General features: G+C 37.1%; 2 protein-coding genes across 2 annotated transcripts; one reads left to right on the plus strand and one right to left on the minus strand.

The window, feature by feature from the left end:
• The first annotated feature begins 828 nt into the window (after positions 1-828).
• Positions 829-4,568, plus strand: LOC141656455 (uncharacterized). The gene is made up of 2 exons (XM_074463345.1): positions 829-1,303; positions 4,263-4,568. The coding sequence occupies exons 1-2, from the start codon at positions 984-986 to the stop codon at positions 4,318-4,320; spliced, it is 378 nt and encodes a 125-aa protein (XP_074319446.1). The 5' UTR covers positions 829-983; the 3' UTR covers positions 4,321-4,568.
• A 2,605-nt stretch (positions 4,569-7,173) lies between these two features.
• Positions 7,174-13,543, minus strand: LOC141656456 (organic cation/carnitine transporter 4). Its single transcript, XM_074463346.1, has 2 exons — positions 12,902-13,543; positions 7,174-8,626 (listed from the first exon to the last, which is right to left on the minus strand). The coding sequence occupies exons 1-2, from the start codon at positions 13,308-13,310 to the stop codon at positions 7,464-7,466; spliced, it is 1,572 nt and encodes a 523-aa protein (XP_074319447.1). The 5' UTR covers positions 13,311-13,543; the 3' UTR covers positions 7,174-7,463.
• Between the last annotated feature and the right edge of the window lie 10,505 nt (positions 13,544-24,048).

Raw genomic sequence — 24,048 nt, forward strand, 5'->3', positions numbered from 1 at the left:
GATTTTCTCCTATAAATATAATCCACTATTTCCATCACTTTTATATCATCATAAATCTTACAGAAACACAACATTGTAAAATCCTCAACAAATCTCATCTTACACTTAATTAATGTGAAAGTCCGTTATATAAAAATCACGAGTTTTTGTTTAAGCCTAATATGGAAAAAAGCAAAATGTCGAGAAAAAGACAAACTGTATCCACATCCACATATACGAGTAGAATTTCTTAAAAAAAAAAGGAGAGTCTACTTCAGGTAAACGTTAAAAAATGGAGAGTCCATTTCATTTAAATGTTTTAAATTGCATTCTTGCAAACTCGAACAGTTCTAGATTTATGCATGGAAATAAGAGTTAATAAAGTTTAAAGTGCGAAATATTATTAAGTGTGTTCGTGAGAAAAAATGGACTCGTTATTTCCTAAAGGAAATAGAGAAAATCCTAATTACTACGGAATTAGCCTGTTTTATATTTATTACGAATATTATCATAAGGAAGATAAGTCATAAGTGTACCATTACCAACTTGCCAAATAAACATGCCCACATTACACGTCAAAATATCTATAGGAATTAATCACCCATCATTTTTAATATCTCCATCTCCCTGTCCATTATTATAATTAAAGCAACCCATCATATACTCCCTATTTCATTGCTTTACATATTACAAACATCACCCATCCAATTCCTAAGATCACACAAATCATCATCGTCATTAAAATAAAAATAAAAACAAAAACAAAATAAAAAGTACGTGATCAAACTTCACCAATGACAATATACCATCACCACCTATAAAAATTTCCCAAATCAAACAATATTCTTCGTGTTTTCTCCTTCTCATCAGTCATCTCCTTTTTCAAAGACCGTTGTATGCATATAACAAACTAACGTATTCCATACAGAATACGTACTCCATATATGAATAAAACGGCCTAACTTACAACAATTTCACACAAGACTAACTAACTGAAGTCTAAAATGAAATTTATTGAATACGTATCTTGCTGTGTTACGAGTCCGCAGCCACGTGACACGGAAACGACGCCGTCGTCAACGGATGTCGGCCGCCGTAAGAGGAGAACGTCGTCAACAAGGGGTACGTCTCAGGAATGGGAGCCATCCCTTTTCGCCATTACAGAAGACAACGCTATTGCGGCGGTGCCAGAGAAGAAAAAGCCAGTTGATGTCCGTCAACCGGTGGCTAAACCGGCTCGACCGCAGGTTTCTAAGAGGAATGTGAACCGGTGTGGTACGTCGTCGGTTCAGGTCAACGGTCCTTCTCGATCCTATGATTACAGGTATTGTTACACATCCAACCTTATATCAAAATTATGCAACCTAGATACAGTTAAGACTTAAGACGGAGATATTATGGATAGACAGATCAGATAGTAAATTTTACGTCTAATTCCCTAGCTCCTTATTTTAAACTCCGTATTCTTTCTGTTCAGGCTAATTTCATATATACGATTAAAATATCTACTTAACGAATATATGAAATTGGCTTGAAGAGAAGAATTGTCGTCTTTGTGGCTCATTTGAAACCGAAATCGCGGTTAATAATTGTTATTTACGGGTAGAATTTTTTACCATCAATTTTTGGAATGTTATTTGTTACTGTATAAGGAAGGTTAATGGCTAGATTGTTATGAGTAACTTATACGGAGTATATAACGTGTTATTAATTACTATGTCATAAGGAGCTTCATTTTGGCTAGAAACGTGAATAAACGTACTTGCGTGTTATTGTTACTGCATGTGGCATATAAATCGCTTACTTTTGATCAGGCAAATAAATAACCGGGATGCATGGGCTCGGGGGATTTAACCCCTCGTCATCAAAAAAAAAAAAAAAAAAAATAACCGGGAGGGAGTGAGCAATTGATAAACAATACTTCTATCAACTTCAAATACGAATTTCAAAATAAGTATAAAAAAAAAACTTTAATTTCAAGATTAATGAGGAGTTAGAATATTTTGGTTGAAATTAAATTCTAAGTCTAATTTCAAGACTTTGAACTCCCTTTTTCTTCGTGTTTACTTCTTTTACTGTTGTTTTTGTGAGGTTTATTTCTTCAAAGCGTCTTGCTTGTGACGGGTACATTTCGTCACAAGCTGGAGACGGGGTAAAATGTGACCCATTTAAGACGAAAATGTAACCATTTTACCTAAAAAATTACCAGAACAATTTCCTATGCTATAATAATTTGTCATTAAAATGGTCACATTTTGTCGTTAAAATGGCGACATTTAACCCGTCTTCAGCTTGTGATGAAAAGTGTCCGTCTTCAATGAGAATTGGTGTTATTTCTTACAATTAATTGTAATAACAAAAAATTCTAAAATAACAACATAACGTTGAGTTTTAAACCATCGACCACTTTATTTTAGTTATAGATATGACATGTTTGCCGTCATACTTTTTAAAAATTTCATCGGAATTTTGTTTTTTCAAGTTATACAAATGTTTGCAAACTCTTGATAAATCGAAAAACAACTCTGAAGTAAATCGAAATAACATACAATTTTTATTCAACTTCTTAAATTTCATACGGAGTAATAGATTTTCCCGTGTGGCGGGTATACCAAATCATCCAAGTATCATCATTATTACATGCATGAAAAAGATGAATTATTATCTGTCTGTACTCTTTGACACATTATCCACTTAACATAATAATCGCTTATTATTTACAATAACTTTCATTAATCTTATCATATAACTTGTAAGAGTCAACTTTAATCTCAAGATAAGACCTGTCTTACGACGATAATACGTGTATAATTAAACTACGTACGTCCTACAAATTTGAGAGTGATACTTATGTAAATGTGATCAACTATTAGAAGCTGTCACATTCGTGACAAATTAGTCTCACCTTCTCAAACTTATTAATTCCATACTAAATAAATTGACGTTGATGTTAATTGATTCGAAATCTTATTTTGTTGGGAGACAACAAATTATAATTGGTGACTACTTCAAACTACAACTGTTGTGCTTAGGATTCATTACGTGTACATAGGATTAAATTCATTAAATTAATGTCCAAAATTAGTGGGAGTTAATATGCAACTGCCACGTGGCAATAATTTCATTGTTCATTGTCTAATTTAAAATTCACGTGATATAGTAATTTAGGACTAACATCAACTAATCTCAATCATGGGTATATAATTAATCATAGTTAGTGCTTGATCAAGTCATTTCTCAATATTTTGGTGAAAGTTGGAATGAATTTGAGAATTGTTTAGTGTTGTAGTAGTTGGCAAATAATTGGAAGTATATTAGTGTATGATTGTTGGTGATGGTTGGATTATTATTGTGGATTGTGGATAATTATTAGAGGTTTTATTAAGGAAAATTATCAAAAAAAAAATTGTATTCTGTTGTCCTGTTTATTTCTTTATCTATTTTATTTGAGTGTCTTAGTCGATTTTTTACATTTCTATTTTGATAATGTTTTTGATGAACAATTTGATTCTCTACACTCAATTTGGCTCACTTGTTAAGTTATCGTCAAATAATTGGCCTTCCCTTTTCCCCTTGGTCTTTGTGCCAAACCAAAGGCAAACAAATGACCGGGGCAGAAGGAGTAGTATTTAGTTATTAGTTGGTTTAAATTATTGATTCAACTGATAAAGTAATGACAGATGATATTTATGATTTGGATTTAAATACTGTTAGCACCAAATTTGTCATTGTGGCTCTCTTTACACAAAAGGAACGATATTAAACTATTGATTATGTATTATTCATTACCTCCTTAAACTGATATAGTCGAGAACCAGTCAATAGTTTAATATCCAAATAAAAGTGTGTAATTTATTATTGTCATTACCTATATTCGCGAAACACACCTTAAAATCTCGTATTTTAGATAATTTTAGGTTATTTTCACGTTGAATTTTTATTTATTCTAAATTAGATCGATGCAAGTATATGTTAATTACTTTCTATCTTAGACAACTCGCTCGAATTTTTGAGCCCTTATAAATTATCCCAACGAAGTCTACCGTCCAGTGGTGGGGGGTGATGGGGGGGGGAGCGGGGGCAGAGGGGGTCGCCCACGCTGAAGTTTGAAAATTTCGAAATTTTTAATTAAAATTTTCGAAATTTTTCGAGGTCCCTTTATAATATTTCCCTTTCGTCTAAGCTGAAAATTTTCACCTCCGCTGTCTTAAAATCCTGGCTCTACTAGTGGTACTACGTCCATGCTATACATATTAATGTTGTTAAATGTGTTTGACATGCAGCCGTGATCCTTTTCCCATGGTGATCCCTGCTTTCTCTGCTGCACCTTTCATGTTTTGAGGCTTTGGAATTTGGAAATGCTTTTCACCCAAAACTTGTAAGTAGTCACATTATTTGGGTGGAACGACGCATAACGTCCCTCAAGTTCGTGCATATTTCAGCAAGGAGACTTTGCTTTAGCAAAGCTTTAGCTAGTTCAAAGGTGGGATATAATGCATGTATCTTAAAATTTATGAGTATTTCTTTTGGAATATATGGAAATATTGATGAAATTTGGCGTTTAGCATGATGTGATCGATTTGAGTACATTTTGGGTGTCTATATAAACCTTAAACACGAACTTGACAGTCGAGTTAAAAAATCACAAATTAATAGCCAATTTAGACTTCAGCCGTGTTCTTTTCAGCTGAAAAAAGCTGAACTTAACTAAAGTAAGAATTACGGAGTAATTTCTGAAGAGACGAGCTGAACCGAACTGAATAAAGCTGAACTGAAATGAGCTGAAAGTAAGTCCAAAAGAACATGACTCAATAGGTGTATTGATTATTAATGAAAATTTCATGAAACCAAGTACACTCATATGGGAAAATTTCAACTATATTCACCTTATGAAAAATAAAAGCGAGACGAATGAAATTCAGTACAGACCTAAAGCACAAAAAAAAATCACAAACTTACAAGACCAAATCAGTTTACACTTGAATTGCATCAAATCTAAACGAGTCAAGAGATTCGGCTTAGACATAATCTAACTGATCATTTCTCAAATTTCTTCACATTATTTACCCACGCTAGAACAATTAAAGAAACATTATGTTTATCAAAACAATATTTTATCCAATATATAGTTCCAACTTCTTACTGAGAACAAGAGTTAGCACAAGTGGTAAGAGCTTCGGGGGTTCGATTCTCACCTGCGACATAAGTGTACTCATTTGAATCAAAAAACTAAAGAGTGTTATGTACTTTCTGAAACGGATACAATTAAGTTCATATTCTCACTTTTTTTTTTCTGTGCTCCGAATGCTCATTGCTAATTTCCTCGTAATTTTAGTAACTGGGTATATAAGTTAGTTTAAATCCGATTCATACGTATAACGTTCTAAAATTCGAAAATGAGAATACGTATATTTTATCACATCCTTACGTTTGGGACACTACCAATATTATCGATTGCCAATTTGCCATATTGCATAGACGTTATTATTATCTTGGAAATTGTCTTTCTTCCATCTTTTTTCGTCGATTCGGAAAAATCTCCTACATAATGGGCTTTAGAAGAGGTGAATGAATATTTCTGAAAACGATTGAAAGCGTCAAAAAAATGGAAGATTTTATGCATGTGATTTGTGAATCAAATTTTTAGATTCGAATCTAATGTATAATTGGCGTGTGAATATAGATAGAGATTGGTCCGTCAAAAGTGTACCATTTCCCTCATTCATATGACAACCTTAAGTTTCCCCACGTAGAGGATCCTATCAACTGATTCTCCAGCTAATTCTTTTAAGCGAATATTCCGTAGATCCAATGGAGGACCTAGTTATGTCGGAAGGGAGACCGGCCTTCACCGACTATTCATATTTCAGCGTAAAATTGTTATCCGACCCCCCTTGACACAATGGTTGAACCTTAGATAATCAACGAAGTTAGTAGTTTAAATCTCGGCTCCCTCTCCCGTTTACTTCAAGATTCACCAGTGGGGTAGATCATTTCATTAATAAAAAAAAGGTTGTTAGGGGGTGCAAACTCATGTTCGACATCGATAATGTAAAGGGGAAAAGTCATCTTTATAAGTGTCCACAAAATATAATAGTACGAGACTTTTTGAGAAGGAGTCCAAGAGTAAATCCGTGAGATCTTGACTCAAAGAGGACAATATCGTACTATTATGGTATGTAGACACAGATACGACAGAGGACAAACACGAGGTATTCACGCTTCCGGACAACAAAGGTTATACGATATTTACTGCAAATAATATCTCAGATATCACTCTCTAGCTAATTCATGTCACACATTCTCATTATAGACGACGGACACTATCCGTCTATAGCTATAGAAGGATAGTGACCCTCTCACAAAATTAAAGTGGGAAGGCAAGTGGGGTATAGACGGACTCAATTCATGTTAACTTAGAGATAACAACTTTTTTTTGTCTTTCCAATGTTTGGTTGGAGTCTTTTGGAATAGAGTTAGATACCAATAGATTCTAACTCCATTTCAAGCCCCTAAAATCCCATACCCAACTTCCCCCTTGGTATCAATTCCTCTCTTTTACAATTTTAAGATGAACCAAACAAGTTTACGAGGAAATGAATTTAGAACCCCATACCATTATGAATTCATATTACAATCCATTTCATTCCATGCTAGCTATTGAACCAAATGTTTAGTGTAAGACGGTTCCAAAACCATCTATCTTAACGTAAGACGGTTTTACAAGTTCTCCCTATAATCTTTGCAAGAACGAAATACAGGGAGATGATTAAAAAATTGGTATGGAATGGGTCGGCCCAGTCACCTTGGGCTGTAACTATAAAAAGATGCGGACCAACTTTTAATCCCGTTCATTCTTTAAGTAAGCTCGTGTCAGGAAAAAAGCACCAACGTCATTGATTTAAATGTAGGTAGTCGTGGACTCGTGGGATCGAATCGGGATTTCGATAACAATTATATCAATTTTGCAGGGTTTTACGGTGCGTAACATACGACCAGTTATATTTCATCGATAGTATCCCATCCGTTTCTTTGAAATTGTTCGTTTTTTGTAAGAGAAGTTTTGCACACGGAGACAATTCCAAAGATTCGGAGGGAGTAACAAAAAAACCCAAAAGGAAATCGCTTACACGATCTCCCTATATAGGAGAATGCTTGTATCAGCCAACAAATATTTTTTCAAAACGTACCAAATGCAAAATGGTGAATCTTTCATTGGAAATTAGTCTAAAGAAGAAGGAAACGATCAGTGAATTGTGGCTGTACATACATATCAAAAGGATCCCATCTAGCATTGTTTTTTTTTTTGGTGTCAAAGAGACGCAAGGCCAGAACAATATATGGGGGAGGGGGATTTGAACCCGTGACCACCGATTGTCTCAATACCTCTGTCTTAACCACTAGGTTAAGACCTCTTTGATTCCAGTTTAGCGTTGTTACAACTTACATGCAAGTTTGAGCACTCTTTTAGTAGTAGCAAAAACCTATGCATTGCTCCAAACAGCTTCACCCTCTTCTATACCATTCATCGTATCATACAAGGGCCGATTCATCGTCTCAGGCAAGTAAACCGCTAGCAAACTACCGACAAATCCACAAACCGCAAACACCGCAAAAGGTAATCCACCGCCCATCACCACTACAAACGGAGCCAATATTGCACCCATTTGAGACGCTTGTGTAGTACACCCTAACGCAGCATTCCTCACCACAGTCGGAAACAACTCAACCGTGTAGATGAACAACAAATTATAAGTCGCCGCCATCCCAAATATCCCGGAAATCCCACAAACCATCTTTAAAATCTTCCATATACCAATGTTCTTCATCAAAGCTCCTAACAAGCAGAAAACTCCACTAAAGCATGTTGTCCCAATTGTTAAGGGCTTCCTCCCTAGTTTATCCAACAAAATCGCGGTTAATGCAAAGGCTGGCATTTCCGCGACAGCATTCAGAAGTACATTCAAGTATAAATTGGTGTCTAAATTCACTACATTTAGGCTAAGTCCGTAGTACACAAGTGCACAACAGAAGTTTATAGCCACGGCTAAAAGCAGTCGTATTCTTGTGAGCGGCGATTTAAGCACATCTATCAAATTCCCTTTGACTTCTCCTACTAAATTTTCGTCATCTTTAGAACCGGGATGAGTAGAATCATCGTCAAGCATTAACTCGACTCCTTGAGGAATGTTCCTACCGTTACATTGAGCCATACTATGCATAACCTTCATCGCTTCCTTTGTTTTCCCTTTCACTAAGTACCAACGAGGCGATTCCCATAGGAAAGGCGCTACCATTGCAATGAAAATAATCGAAGGGATAGAAGACGCGATGTAGAGAGCTCGCCATGATTGAAATATGTAGGCAATTCCCGAGAGCATGGTTATCCCACCCGAGAAAAAGTAAAAGGTTGACATACCGGCTACCCCACGCTTGGAGGGACCAATGGGTTCGGTGGCTAGGACAAAAGCACATAGGCCTACTCCACCGACACCTAAGCCTGTCAAGAACCGTAGGAGCGTGTAGATGACGTAGTTTGGAGCAAAGGCGGTTAAACAACCAAGAATCGCGTTCATTATGCATACGACAACTAATGATCCTTTTCTTCCTAGAGATGAATCCGAAAGATGGCCAAATATTCCTGCCCCTGAAATTTACCAATGCATATACGTTAGAAAAATCAATTCTAAGTTCTAATCGAGTACAAATCAGGTCATTTCGGGTTCTTAGTGGTGTTCAATAAACATAGTAATTTGGATAGAGCCCCTAACAAATTTCATTTGGTCGTGTACATACGAGTTGTATTGCATATTGGTCCCTTGATCAGTTCATTTCAACAATGAGTTGATTTCTCCATGTTTGGACGTCCATGGAAATGAATTACTACATTGCTAAGTTAATTGTTATGACAGACGCGAAAAAGATCAGTACAGAAAGACCTAGAAGGCCCAAAACAGAAAAGCCTAACCAATTGGATACTGTATAGGTCATACTTTCTCCCATCCAGACTAAAGGTTACATTGACTTTTTGGCACTATTTATGGTCGTAGAGAATCTTTGATATTATTCTTAATCTATAAGAGAAAATATAGTCATGTGAGATTTGTTTGGTTTATCGTCATGAATGCTATAAGAATATCAAATTTTTATAATTTTTAATAAGGTATAACTAAAGATATTCACGTTGCAAAATACGTCTCGACAAGTGTGATAAAGTCAATGTAACCTTTGGTGTGGATGAGAGGGAGTAGTCATTTGAAGCGACAACTAACAGACTCAAGGCACATATCAAACATTAATACTAATAGAATAAATATAATAGTTGAGCCTGGTTGAGATGGTTCATCTATCATGGTATTAGAGTCAGAGTGACCAAGAGGTCACGGTTCAAATCCTGGCAGCCTCCAATAACTCACGAAGTGGAAATTCACCACATGGTATGTGGAGGCCGGTGCACTAACCATTCTTCGAGCCCAATGGGCACTCGAGTGAAGGGGCGTAATAGAATAAATATAATAATTGAGTCTCAACCATCACCTTAAGATTTTGGTTGAAATATTTCATCTATCAAATACCCCGTATATAGCTAATTCTAAGATCATTTCTAGTCTAATCTCTTATCGAGCAAAATTAAGTTGTACTATCGTTTTACTAATTTACGCTGGTCTAGTCGGGTTGGATCGGTTCATTCACCAAATTTTCGGATTCGAAATTACACAATTTCCATATAAGACCATATAGTACTTTTAAAAAAAGTTGCTATTAATTGATGAGAAATTGTGTAAAGCAAGATGAGGTGGTCAAGTAAGCATGCATGTAGGAGTAGTGAAAAAAAAAGAAATAAAAGAGCAGCCATAAAAGAATGACACCACAATACTTCTTTGCCTTTATTTGGTTACACCCGTCTCACATTTTTGTTCTAGATAGAGACGTGTCCCTTTCTATCATCCTACTCTTTAACTACATCCTATCACTTTGGACTCCAACTTTGTATTTTTAATCATATATTTTTCTTGTAAAGTTTGGAAAGAATTTATTCATTCATAAGGGTGTCGGATATATACAACATTTTAATAATACTCGTTTAAATATAGGCCATAGATAAAAGTGAGAGGTGTGTTTTTCGGAAAATACAAATTCTTGTTTAAGACGTTGTATGCACAGGAAAACTAAATAGGTTGATCTTGTACTAAACAGAGTCTTAGCCCCTGTTCTTTAGAATTTTAGTTAAGTTCGGTTTTGTTCTTACTAGTTCAGTTTAGTTTAATTTTCCTTGTTACTTTATTTTTAAATTTAGTTTAGTTTAATTCAAAGAATTTTGTTTCAAAAGAAGTGGCCTTAGTACTCTTTTTAGCATTGGAATTTGTTTGACTAAATCAACTCCAAACACAAGTTTTATAAAGCAAATTTACAGTCACAACTCACAAAGCCAAGATTACTAGATAAGTTAATAAAATTGGGGACCAAATCTCATGCCATGGTACAAAAGAATATGCCATTAACAAAGCTTTTGTACAAGGTAGCATCTTAAAGACTTTAGTGAAGAGATAATATCACAATGGCTAATTGAGTGGCATGTATGTAATGATGCAAGTAACTTAACCTCTAGCATTCTTATCACTGATGCAGCTAGGGGAGGGCTAATAAGGGCGCTCGTTAATTTCAAAGTTTTTAGTTTAAATTTACAAGGTTTTTTCGAGTTTTTCTTATACTGTCTATTACACATTCACTCCCGCTAAATTTTTCACCCTTGTTAACTTCTAATCCCGACTCCAATAAAATTAAGCATTTTATTAACTTTTTGGAAGGGAAAAAATTGAATTTGTCATCTTTTATCATGTGTGACTGTGTGTATGCACAGACATATACAGACTATTATTGACAATAACAGTCATAGTGGATGTGCACATCATACATGTCTTGGAGAAATGTAAGACTCAGTGAAAACAAAGCATCATAAAAGTGACTTCTAACGTTTTTTAAGAGGATGCAACGTACAATTTTTATTTTCTTTTTGGTTTAAAGGAGATCGACCTAAGGACGATTTGTCATTGGAGGTTTGAACCTGCCACGAAAGATTACCACTCATAACTTTACTAACTCTTATTTAGTTGACATCTGCAAGATGCAACGTAATAGGGTAGTGCAATATAAAGGGAGACGGAATATAACAACCATCTAACTAGTCCAATTTGTTATTCGTTGTTCCGATTTTATCTAGGTTAAGACTTTTTCGATAAAACATCTTATATTTAATATTTATCGCTTCCGGCTCTCATTGAGTGATTCCTGACAATGAGGTAGGGATTATTTTTCAAATTCAAATACATTTGATCATATTATAATTTTGGATTTTTGGTGGACTGACCTATACAAATTTAATAAGGAATAATATATTATTATGCTGAGAATCTAGATATATAGTCTTGCTGTTTGATCCGCAAATTGCCTCAGAAAACAGCAATTTACATTGTACACCTATCTATAACACAGCCAAACTCCAACATGTGTTTTTTGACCATTATCCATAGCCACCTTGCTATTTTAATGCCTCAGGAGTCAGGCCTAAGCCACTAAACAAAGAGACACATCGTACTTTCATACAAAATCCGTCAGCATTAAAATTATATTTTTCCGTCTCTACTTACATAATACGATAAGAGAAATTTCCTTTTTTTTAACGTTAAGTGAGCCATGAAGCCGGACTTTATCTTATACTCCTAGGTGTTTGTTGATCATATTATATTTGGGTAGATTACAAACTTGTACTTCGTAACTTAATGTCCACTATACCTTCACTTAACAAGTACGTTGAAATATCTTTCGTTAGCTGCATTATTTCATTTATTTGTATAACTGTACGTCTGTAATTATAAGATATTATCACTTAGTCGTCATTCTTATTATTATCGAATACATTATTATCAGATTTGTTAATGAGTTTAATTTAGTTAATATCAGTCCTGGGTTAGAGGTGGCAATCGGGTCAGTCGGATCGGGTTTGGGTCGGATCAAGTCGGGTCGGGTCATATTGGGTTCGGGACATAACAGGTCAGCCACCCCTTTCGGGTCGGGTTCGGGTCATTTCGGGTCAAATGATGTATCGGATCGGGCCGGGTTTGGGTCAGGTCATTCTGGGTCAAATGATGTATCGAGTCGGGTCGGGTTTGGGTCGGGTCATTATCGAATCCGGTTACTTTATCACATTACTTCAATTTTTGACCTTTAAATTTAGTTTTTATGCATTATTAGGTTTAATTACTTTATTATTAAGACAAATATAACAACCTAATTACAAAATCACTTTCATTTTGATCAATATTAAGCTTAATAATTGTCTGTTTATCAATTTCATCGGGTCGGGTCGGTTTCGGTTTCGGGTTGCAATATTCTCGGGTCGGGTCGGGTTTGCTCGGTTTCGGGTCGGGTCAGACTTGCCAGCTCTATGGATATTAGACATTATTAACAGTTTAATTTAGTTTAGATCAGTCATACATATTACACGTGTTTGCGTATTACACGTGTTTTATAATAAGGCTTTACCTAGTGCATTTGTGCTGTTTCACTTAAAACGGCATAGCCGAAAAATAGCGACAGTGCAAATAATACTTCTAGTTACGTTTATTACGGATTATAAACAATACACCCTCAGTTCCTGGCAATTATTTATCTTTGATTTTAACAAATTGTTAGATGATAAGAATTAAGAGACATTCCTAAAATAAAAAAGGTAAACAATTGATTGAGATACCCAAATTAAATAGGTAATAAATAATCAGGATGGAAGGAATATAAAGTTCCATCAGTAAATCATCACACAGTTAACTGTGAATTCGAGCATCAACGACTTCGCAAATCTTAAACAAATACAATCAAAAAATAAATTCAAATTTAAACAAAATAAAATCAAAATAATACGTACCTATCATGCACCCAAAGAAGAACAACCCTTGAACTAATCCAACCTTATATTTATCCTCACAAATAAGGCCCCACTGAGAAATAGTAGACGCACCAGGCCCGTGGGACCATTCCCACGAGGCTGGTGACAAACTACAAAGTGGGGCCTCAACCCGACAGGCAGTGCCAATGCACCGCCAGTCTGGTTCACGGTCAGCAAAAATCATAACCATTGTATGAAAAGCCTCCAATGCCCAAGCAAGGCTTGTTAATACGAAGTGTCGGACTTGCCATGGTCCGAACTCGCCACAATATTTTTGTAGCATATCGTCTATGCTAAGTTTCTCGACACCGTTCGATTTGCCATTGTTTTCGGTGATCAATGGTTGGTGAAGGTCCCCGATACCCGGGAGCAACGATGCGGAAGGCATATTTTTTTTATTTTTTTACGAGAAATTTCAAATTTTTTATAACGTAATATTTTTTTTTATTATTTCAATTGTGTATGTGTGTATTTATAGGAGAATAGGATTGTGTTCGTTGTATATGTAGTAGATGAAGGATATTAATTTGATGCCGATTTTACAGTTTTTAGTTTAAAATTGGAGTGAATAAAGGATGTGTTTGACTTATTGTTAAATTGATGCACATAAATATATCGAGTAGGTTGGTAGTGTTTGATTTATGGTCAAATTAGTAGCAACATAAAACGGCGTACTAGGAGGCTATTGGGTATCTTCAAAATTGGTTGTTAAGTGAAGATGTCGGGTCGGGTTTGCTCGAGTTTGGGTCAGGTCGCTCGGGTCGGGTTGGGACAGATTTGTCGGCTCTAGACCTGGTAAAACCCGACCCGACTCGACAAAACCGATCCGACTCGCCCGATATTGAACCCGTCTGACACCCGAAAATACAAGAAAATCATAACACCTGAAACCAACCCAGCCCGATTTGACATAACCCGATTCTTAATAACATCCGATAACCGATATAACCATAACCTAACAATACCGAAACCGATTAAACCCGATAAAGAAAAAACCCGACCCGAGTAAGACTCGATTAATCGATAGTGTTTGATATTTGTGATTTGTTAACTAAAGTTTGGGAATTGCTATTTACAACATGCGAACTTTGAATTTATATTGAAACTCTTGGACTATGTACACTGGAAGCAGAGTTATGGAGCATGATAATTTTAATTGGCAATTTCTTAATTTCAAAACTTCTACTAAATGTGTGTAAGTGTGGGCAAAAGCCACAACTCCCCACTATGCCACATAAAAAATGGAAAATATTGTTGATTTAATCTTATTTTTCACATTGTCCACGTTTTTGTAAACAAAATTTGGGTAATTGACAATAATAAATTACCATTACTCATGTAACACATTTACAGATATTGTGTAAGGATCTGTTTTACATTGTTATATACTCTCTATATCCCAGTGAATAGTTTACACTTACTTTATTTGAGAGGAAAATAAAGCAAATGTAAACTGTTGACGGGGACTGAGGGAATTAAACACTAACTGAAAATAAATTAATACACCTCTTAACTATTTTTAGCTCTATTTGTTATTTCAGCTAGTTTATTTGACTAAGGTCTTATCTATAAATACTATTAAAAGGCTAGCATAAAAATGCCACGTAGACAATGCCACATGGGATGAAAAAAAGCCACGTACACAATAACAATGTGACTTGACAAACTAATATGACATGGATTATCAATTTATTCATATATTGCATTAATTTAATTCACTTATTTTCTTTAAAAATCCATCCATATTCCATTAGCTTTAAACTTAATTAACTAAAAAAAAACTACAATAAGAAAATACACATTAACTATAAGTTAATAATTTCAAGAAATTTCATATGGATTAGTATTATATGTATTCGAAATAAAAAAAACTGAATACATAAGAAATTAAAAACGAAGAAGAATAAATGAAGTTGAAAACATTTTTTTTTTTTTTTGTATTGTCAGATTTGTCACTAATTCACTAATTTTTTTTTTTTTTTTGAAAGACACCAATTCACTATTGTTGTTATTATAACTTTGTTGTATATAGAAGATGTTTTATAGAACTAATTAATCAACAATTGAGTATTAAATATCATATAAAATATTTTCTTAGGAAAATATAAAATATATGGAAAAAAAATATTTATTTAATTTAAGTAATTTACAAACAAATTCAGTAAATACTTAAATGAAATTAAACACTAATAATAAAATTCTAAAAGGGGAGTAATACCGTATATTTAGTTCATGAAATTATTTCACGTAAAGGATAAGGTTTTGGAAAATATAAAATATATGGAAAAGAAAATATTTATTTAATTTAAATAATTTACAAATAAATTCTGTAAATACATAAGTAAATTAAACATTAATAATAGAATTTTAAAAGGGTAGTAATACCATGTATTTAGTTCATGAAATTATATCACGTAAATTATAATTTAAATGAGATCTTCTCCATTCCACTTTTATTGTTTAATTATCCTTTAAAATTTATTCCAAATTAATTGTTTTTTCAAAATTTAGTATGATAAATGACTTAATTATTAGTATCTATACAACATAATAAAAAATCAAGATGAGTAGTTTATTATTTGACGTGTGTCATGTTAAGCAATTTTAAGTGCCACATTTTATGTTATTTTTCTTTGCATTTAATTTTTAATCCACGTGTAATTTTTCTATTGGTTACTAATAATTCAATTATATTAATTACTTAATTATCTAACTAAAAGTAAGTAATTATCTAACTAAAAGTAATCTCTAAATATCATGTGTTACATGCTTATAAAATACAAAAAATAAAAAAATATTAGTGTTAAACACAAAAAATAAATTAATACAAACTCTTTATTTTCCTTTCATAAATTTGGTATTAATCTACCTATTCATTTAACTTTTTTTTTTCTTTTTTTTAATAGATGGGCTTTTGGTTTTTCCTCACAATTATTATATTTTGTATTTATTTCACCATTTTTTATCTCCCCCTTAGCTCACACAACATTCTTCTTCTCTCAAATAAATTATTGAAATTAATTACAAAAATTTCCTTATATAAATATTATAACAATCCTATTTTTCATTTTTATCCAAAAAGTTAGTAGGTAAAGTATGCATATATAACCAATTGAATTATTTAACTTTTTATATTCTTATTATGTTTTGAATTAATTAATAGTTTGAATCTTATATAAATATTACAACAATTCTATTTTTCATTTTTTATCCAAAAAGTTGCTAGGTAAAGTATGCATATATAAACAATTGAATTATTTAACTTTTTTATTCTTATTATGTTTTGAATTAATTAATAGTTAAAATTCTAAAAGGGAAGTAATACCGTGTATTTAGTTCATGAAATTATTTCACGTAAAGGATAAGGTTTTGGAAAATATAAAATATATGGAAAAGAAAATATTTATTTAATTTAAATAATTTACAAACAAATTATGTAAATACATAAGTAAATTAAACACTAATAATAGAATTTTAAAAGGGTGGTAATACCATGTATTTAGTTCATGAAATTATATCACGTAAATTATAATTTAAATGAGACCTTCTCCAGTCCACTTTTATTGTTTAGTTATCCTTTAAAATATTCCATATTAATTGTTTTTTTCAAAATTTAGTATGATAAATGACTTAATTATTAGTATCTATACAACATAATAAAAAAAGCAAGATTAGTAGTTTATTATTTGACGTGTGTCATGTTAAGCAATTTTAAGTGCCACATTTTATGTTATTTTTCTTTGCATTTAATTTTTAATCCACGTGTAATTTTTCTATTGGTTATTAATAATTCAATTATATTAATTACTTAATTATCTAACTAAAAGTAAGTAATTATCTAACTAAAAGTAATCTCTAAATATCATGTGTTACATGCTTATAAAATAAAAAAAAATAAAAAAATATTAGTGCTAAACACAAAAAAACAAATTAATACAAACTCTTTATTTTCCTCTCATAAATTTGGTATTAATCTACCTATTCATTTAACTTTTTTTTTCTTTTATTTAATAGATGGTCTTTTGGTTTTTCCTCACAATTATTATACTTTGTATTTATTTCACCATTTTTTATCTCCCCCTTAGTTCACACAACATTCTTCTTCTCTCAAATAAATTATTGAAATTAATTACAAAAATTTCCTTATATAAATATTATAACAATCCTATTTTTCATTTTTATCCAAAAAGTTAGTAGGTAAAGTATGCATATATAACCAATTGAATTATTTAGCTTTTTTATTCTTATTATGTTTTGAATTAATTAATAGTTTGAATCTTATATAAATATTACAACAATCCTATTTTTCATTTTTATCCAAAAAGTTGCTAGGTAAAATATGCATATATAAACAATTGAATTATTTAACTTTTTTATTCTTATTATGTTTTAAATTAATTAATAGTTAGAATCTTATTTAATTATTATTTTTGTATTTGTATTAAAATTGCAGGAGGATGAGATACTTACATATCAAAAACATTGCATGAAATCTGGAAATAATGGTTATGAAACTTCTTTGCAATTATCTTTTGACTTGAATAATTTTTCAGTTTCATTGAGTTTTACTTTTTTTATTATTATTATGATGTATGCGCAATATCAAATTGTACTATGAATCTCTAATTATTGGTAACATGTTACATTATATATTCCAACCCTTAGAATATTAATTGACAAATTTTGTAAATTGTACTAAATTGTCTTATACCCTTTCGTGCACTTTATTAGTTTTCTGTGTACTCTTCAACTTGTATTTTGTCAATCAGGTTATAAATCAAATATATTAGTCGACAAGCAGATTATAAATAAAATGTTTTAATGGAAGTGTTGAAGTTATATGCTCCAAGGATATAAATCGGATCTTTTAATGCGGATCAAGGTAAATATTTTGCATGGTTTTTGATTGAAATCCAATGATCATTTTCCAATCCTTTGTTCCATTTTGAATGCTTTCAAGCCTTTAAATCATTTTTTGTTTTCCATCAAATATTTTCTTCTAGCACTCTCAATATTTCTTCGAAAAATATTTACTTTTTTTGCTTGTATATATTTTTGTTTTCTCATAATCAATTGTTATGAATATTTTTTAATTATCACCCCACTTCTCTTTTTGTGTCCATTTCTATATTATCACCCTTTTTCTTTAATTTCTACTTTGGGACTTACTTTTTACCAATGTTTCTTATAACTTTTTTTTTTTAAAATTACAAAATAATGTCATCGTTTAAGGGTAAAATTCTCGCACTACTCCACCAATTGCAACTGTTCCGGGTATGAATTCCGAAGCAGGTTTGTTTACCACGCTAGCTTTGTCGAATAATGCCTCTTCTAGCCTTGACTGCTCTCCTCGGCCTCTCCTGCAACAATGAGCAAACTGAGGGCTTGGCTTTGTGCCAAGCGTACTCACTCCGACGCTCTAGTCAGTGAACTTACTGTGATTAAGTAGGATGTAGCTTGATGACGTGTATTGTAGAGAGATGAGAGAGATAATACCAATTTAAGTGGTTCTTAGGTTAGATTCCGGATCCCTTCCTCAATGAGGATTGAGGAGTATTTATAGACTTTCACCTTTTGTCATGTAGTGGCCAAGTGGCATAGCGGTGGAAAGATCGATCTACCCTCGGCCGAGGGACCTATGGCGGCCGGCGAGCTGGTTGACTCCATGCGAGGGTTCTTGGATATGAGTACGCGGGTATGTGCCCGGTGGTAGGTTGCCATCGAGACCCAGTGGCAGCCGAAAGGCTGCATCGGTGGGATGTCTAAGTCATTGGCTTCTTGTGGATATCTTTGACCTCGTTCAATATGTTGACTTGGTCGGCGGTGCGAGAATATGCCCCATCAATTTGCCCCGGCGTAGTCTATCTTGCCGTGGTATGGGCTCCGATGTATCTTTGAGTGTATATTCGTGCAAGTGAAAATTTTACGCCGGCTTTTTCTTCTTGACTTACTTACATGTACGGGCCGTACCGTATCCCCCTCCACATGGATGTGTGATGGACATCAAAATGTGGAAGAGAAGGTCTTCTTGGCCGGCGGACCCAAGGTTGAGAGTCGGTGTATTTTTGATTGCCCCGGCCGTCTTTGCCTAGCTTGGTTAGTCGTGTTCTTGGCGGAGAATAGATATTTTAAGAGTTTCTTTGAGGAAGATGAATAGGCAAAGGGATATGAAGGGGCGTGTTGAAGACGCTTGGGTCTTGTTGCTTTGATTGACATTCAAGCTGTTGCGTCGATTGACATTCCGTGTACGCATGCATGCGACATGTGTCTCTTCGTTGATTGGCGACGCTTCATGGGCTGCGTTTTGATTGGTCCTCCTTTATGGGCCTTTGCCTATAAATACCAGATCTTTGAAGTGAAATTGGTTAACAATTTCATTCATTCTTAAAAATTTTCTTCTTTCCAAAATTCCAAGTCTTTCCCTCTCTTCCGATCTTCAGAATTTTTACGTCGGCGTAGCACTTTTCTTCAAGGTAAAACGAAAAACCTTTTGAACTTTTTGTTTTGTTTAAGTAATTGTTGTGAACCATGTCTTCTACTGATGCCGGTCCCAGTATCCGTGCGCCGGGGGGTTCCCCGTCGCGTGTTGATGAGGAGGAGGTGGTAGCCGCAATTCCGTTAAGGTCGAGGGGCCCTAGGTCTCCTTCCCCTGAAGTTGACCACAGAGTTCTGGAGCAGTGGGAAGATGATGTTGATGATGAGGAAGGAATCCTTCTGGTGCGGAGAGGGCGACAGTCTTGCATCATTACGATGTCTGCACCATCGGCCCCAATCGTGCTTGGACCGATGGGCTCGCCCGCTGTTCTGGCTCTGAATTCTTCGAAGAGCACTTCTTTTTTGGCAAGGGGTACAACATTGTCATCCCTGGAGAGGGCCAGGCCGTCTGTTGCCCTCCCCCGGGTCACATCGGCGTATATATGAGGCACTTGGAGTATGGTCTCCGGTTTCCTCTCAATATGTACGTCTCTTCCATAATTCAGGCGATGAACGTTGCAGCGGCGCAGCTTCACCCTTTGGCCGTTAGGACTATAGTCGGCTTCGTGTGGCCGTGTCGCCGGGGGGTGATCCCAACGGTAAACTTATTCCGCCGAATTCATTTTCTTCGAATGAATGTTCAAGGTGGCCGGGGGTGGTATAGCATCCAGACTGAGCCAGGCTATCTTACCGTGCCTAAGCTCACCTCCTGCAAGGGCTGGAAGGAACGGTGGGTGTATGTCGAGGTCCCAGATGATTATCCGTTGCCTCGGTCTTTTGAGCACCACGTTAACTTGCGGTGCGAGAGCAAAGGGGAGCGTGAGAAGATGATCCCCAAGGGCAAGAATAAGATGGACGCTGGGAATGTCTATCTTAATGAGGACGAGAAGCTGTGCACCGAAGCTTTTCGAGGTCGATGATGATGGGGCGCCGAAGGTTTGGTTGCCCCCGACGCAAGTCATCTTGATGGACGAGCCGCTTTGCTATGTCGGCCTCATACCGGCCCTAGCACGGGGTGAGTGGGGTCGGTGTGAGGCCCATTTTCGCTTTAACGTTTTTCGTTGTTTGTTTCTTGACATGTCCCTTTGTCTAAGCTTTACTTTGTTTCTTTTACAGAGCACTTTGGTCCCGAATCCCCGAGCAACTCCTCGAGAAGATGGGGGTGGACAAAGACGGAAACGTTAAGGAGAAGAACCCGAAGGTCGATGTGCATGACCGCCGCCCGTCGCCTCTCGACCTCTTGAAGGGCTTGGACGAGACGGCGGCCCAGGCCAAGGTAGCTCTTTGCCTTGCCTCGTCGGATCCGAAAATCCAAGTCTACGGCGGCGACGGTGTCAACCTCGATTCCGCCTCTACCGAGAGGTGGAGGTCGTTGACATTGTCGATGGAGAGGATTCCGATCTTTGAGGATCTCGCTTAGGCGTAAGAGGAAAAGATCTACCCATGCCACCGATGCTTACGCTTCCGTTGCTCATGTTAATGCCAGCGCCAGAAATGGGTCAACCGGCCAAGAAGAGCAAGCCCTCGTGCAGGTCGACTTGCGGCTCGATTTAGCCGGCTCATTAGATATACCGATGGCCGGCTCTCGGTATGTCCATGAACGTTGACGTGGACTCTTTGGTTGAATTTTTGTAGATCAACCGGCGCGATCTGTCCCAATTCGGCGGCGAGTTGAGAAGAGGCCTATGCGAGACGGCGGGAAAAATGTCGACTCCGTACTCGCGTCGATATCCAACGACCGGCTCATAGCGGAGGGTACAAAGCTGAGCAAGAAGGTTGGGATTTGGTCCGAACTGGTCGGCTCTCGTATTAGGGAGCAAGAAAAGGCCTTGGCCGAGACGGGACCGTTGATAGAGCGGCTGAGGCTCGATGTTGCTGCCGCAAAGGGGAGGCCGGTAAGGCTAAGCTTGACCTCCTTGCCGCACAAGCGCGGGTCGAGGAAATTAAGAAGCTGCTGTCGGCCGAGAAGGCCAAGGTAGAGGTTTTGAATCTGCCGCCGCCAAGTTGAAGGAGGAACGGGATAGGTACAAGGGCGGCTACGACGTTGTTGTCGCCCAAAGGGAGGAGTCGAAAAGGGCGTATCGGCTCCAGCGAGTCGCATAGGGAGACTAGTGCTATCCTTGCCCAAAGGGAGAAGGATATTGAGACACTTCAAAGCACGATTCTCCCTCGCATGTGTGCTCGATATAGGGACTGACCGAAGAAGCCTTCGGGGAGGTGATAGATGAGGTCTATCCGGATGGCTCCTTCTGTGGACAAAATTCGACGATTTGTTCGATGATAGGCTCGAAGCTAAAGAGAAGGCTGCGGCGGATAAGGCTGCCCGGGATGCGAGGGCCAAGAAGGAGGAGGGCGGCGGCGTAAAGGCGGCCCTTGCGAGACGAAGACGAGGGAGGAGTCCGCGATGAAGGCGGCGAGGACGCTAAGGCTGCTAAGAAAGATGCGGCGGATAAGGCAGCTGAGGATGCTAAGGCTGCCAAGAAAGCTGCGGCGGATAAGGCGTGAGGATGCTAAGGCGCCAAGAAAGCCGAGGATGCTAAGGCTGCCCGGGTTGCATCTAAGTCGCTCACCGAGGGTAACGCAGCTGGCGATGGCGGTAAGGGCAAGCGGCAACGAGGCATAGGGAGACGGGCGGTCGTCACCGGGCTCACCGGCGTCTCGGATAGCTTCAGCTATTCGGGGGCCAATTATTAAGCCTTTTCTCCCTGCCATCCTTTTGGCGCTTCAAAGAACCAGTCCGAAACCTTTTGCTTTACTTTTCCCTGTATTTTTGTAAGACCTTGGTAGGTAGAGTCTTGGCTTATCCCAAAGGGGACGGCCGTCGTCTGTGTTTCTCCTTCTTGTAACTCGTTACCTTTTCCTTAATGAGATTTTGCTTGCTTTGCCTCTGGCTTGGCCGAGGCCTTTTGATTTATTCCTTCACTTGTCTTCTTGCGTTAATTAATTGAGCGCTTTTCGTTTTACCTTTGGCTTGCCGAGCGATTTAGAATGCGTGTCTCAATTTGTGTTTAACGTCTTTAAACTCGGTCTTAATTTGCCGAGGCGATTGCGTTAATTAATTGAGCGCTTTTTCGTTTTACCTTCGGCTTGGCGAGCGGTTAGAATGCGTATCTATTTGTGTTTAACGTCTTTAAACTCGGTCTTAATTTGCCGAAGCGATTGCGTTAATTAATTGAGCGCTTTTTCGTTTTTACCTTCGGCTTGGCGAGCGGTTAGAATGCGTATCTCAACATTTGTGTTTAACGTCTTTAAACTCGGTCTTAATTTTGCCGAGGGCGATTCGTTAATTAATTGAGCGCTTCATCAGGCGGTTGGAATGCGTATCTAATGTGTTTAACGTCTTTAAACTCGGTCTTAATTTGCGAGGCGATCGCGTTCACTCGTCTCTTCCCGGCCAATTACCGGGGCAACGGAGTTTACGTTTTGACCGCCGTTGAACATATGTTAGCATATCGGCTCGTCCCCGTCACTCCGTTAAAGGCGGGATGATCGGTGATCGAGGTTTTGGCGCTGTCTGCTTTGTGTACATATGTTTAGTATGCCTTCGATTGGGGTGGATTAACACTTTGATGAAAAACTTGGATGATTCCTCATTAGATATGAATATGCATTGGGGTGCCAACAATTGTTTTGGGCAACTCTGTTTGTTATACAAAGTATTTTACGAGATTGTCGGTGTTCCAATGGCTCATCAAAGGTATATCTCCCATGTCCGTCGGCCCGGTATGTACCCGGCCTCATTTCTTCAACTACCTTGTAGGGACCCTCCCGATTGGCCGTCAACTTGCCATGGATGTTTCCTTTGTTGGTGGCGGCTGACTTCCTTAGGACCAGGTCTCCTACTTTTAAGTCCCTTTTGTGGACTCTTCGGTTGTAGGCCCTTTTCATTCGGCTCGATATCTTTGCTAAGTTGAGGCGTGCCGTATCTCGGCTTTCTTCGACCAGGTCCAGGGAGGTTCTTAGGCCTTCCTCGTTTTCATCGGGGTTAAAAGTGGCCGTTCTGAATGTTGGCACCGTTGCTTCAATCGGCGGGGCGCCGGACGTAGACTAGGTGAAAAGGACTGTACCCCGTTGCTTCTTTCTCCGTGGTCGGAGGGACCATAGTACGCCGGGTAGCTCATCGGCCCATCTTCCCTTGAGGTCTTCAACTGTCTTCTTCAAGCCGTTGAGGATCGTTTTATTATTTGCCTCACTTTGTCCGTTGCTCTGGGGGTGGCGAGACGGAGGAGTATGCAAATTTGATGCCGAGTTCTTCCAACCAGCTCATTATTGTGTCACTCCAAAATTCTCGGCCATGGTCGAACACCATGACTTGGGGTAACCCAAAGCGAGTTATGACATTTTCCCAGATCACCTTTCTTACGGCCGCCGCGGATTTTCGCGAGCCCGCCACGGCCTCGACCCATTTGGTGAAGTAGTCGACGGCGACGATTAGGAACTTTCTTCCTCCGGATGCCGTTGGAAATGGCCCTAGTAGATCCATTCCCCACTGTGCGAAGGGAAGGGGATTAAGCAGTTGCGAGGTCTCGGGAAGGTGCGTGTATCACCGGAGCGTGCATCGGCATTGTTGCATTTTCGGTTTTGTTTCGGAATCTTCAAGCATGGTGGGCAGAAGTAGCGGCTCGGAGAGCTTTGTGGGCTAGTGTTCTTGC

This window comes from Silene latifolia, chromosome 5, assembly GCF_048544455.1.
Source record: "Silene latifolia isolate original U9 population chromosome 5, ASM4854445v1, whole genome shotgun sequence".
Classification (NCBI taxonomy): Eukaryota; Viridiplantae; Streptophyta; class Magnoliopsida; order Caryophyllales; family Caryophyllaceae; genus Silene; species Silene latifolia.

Coding starts and splice junctions, on each gene's coding strand:
- LOC141656455 (XM_074463345.1), top strand. CDS start 984: ATGAAATTTATTGAATACGTATCTTGCTGTGTTACGAGTCCGCAGCCA. Junction 1,304..4,262: donor TCTCGATCCTATGATTACAG/GTATTGTTACAC, acceptor TTTGACATGCAG/CCGTGATCCTTTTCCCATGG.
- LOC141656456 (XM_074463346.1), bottom strand. CDS start 13,310: ATGCCTTCCGCATCGTTGCTCCCGGGTATCGGGGACCTTCACCAACCA. Junction 8,627..12,901: donor CTTCTTTGGGTGCATGATAG/GTACGTATTATT, acceptor GGTAAATTTCAG/GGGCAGGAATATTTGGCCAT.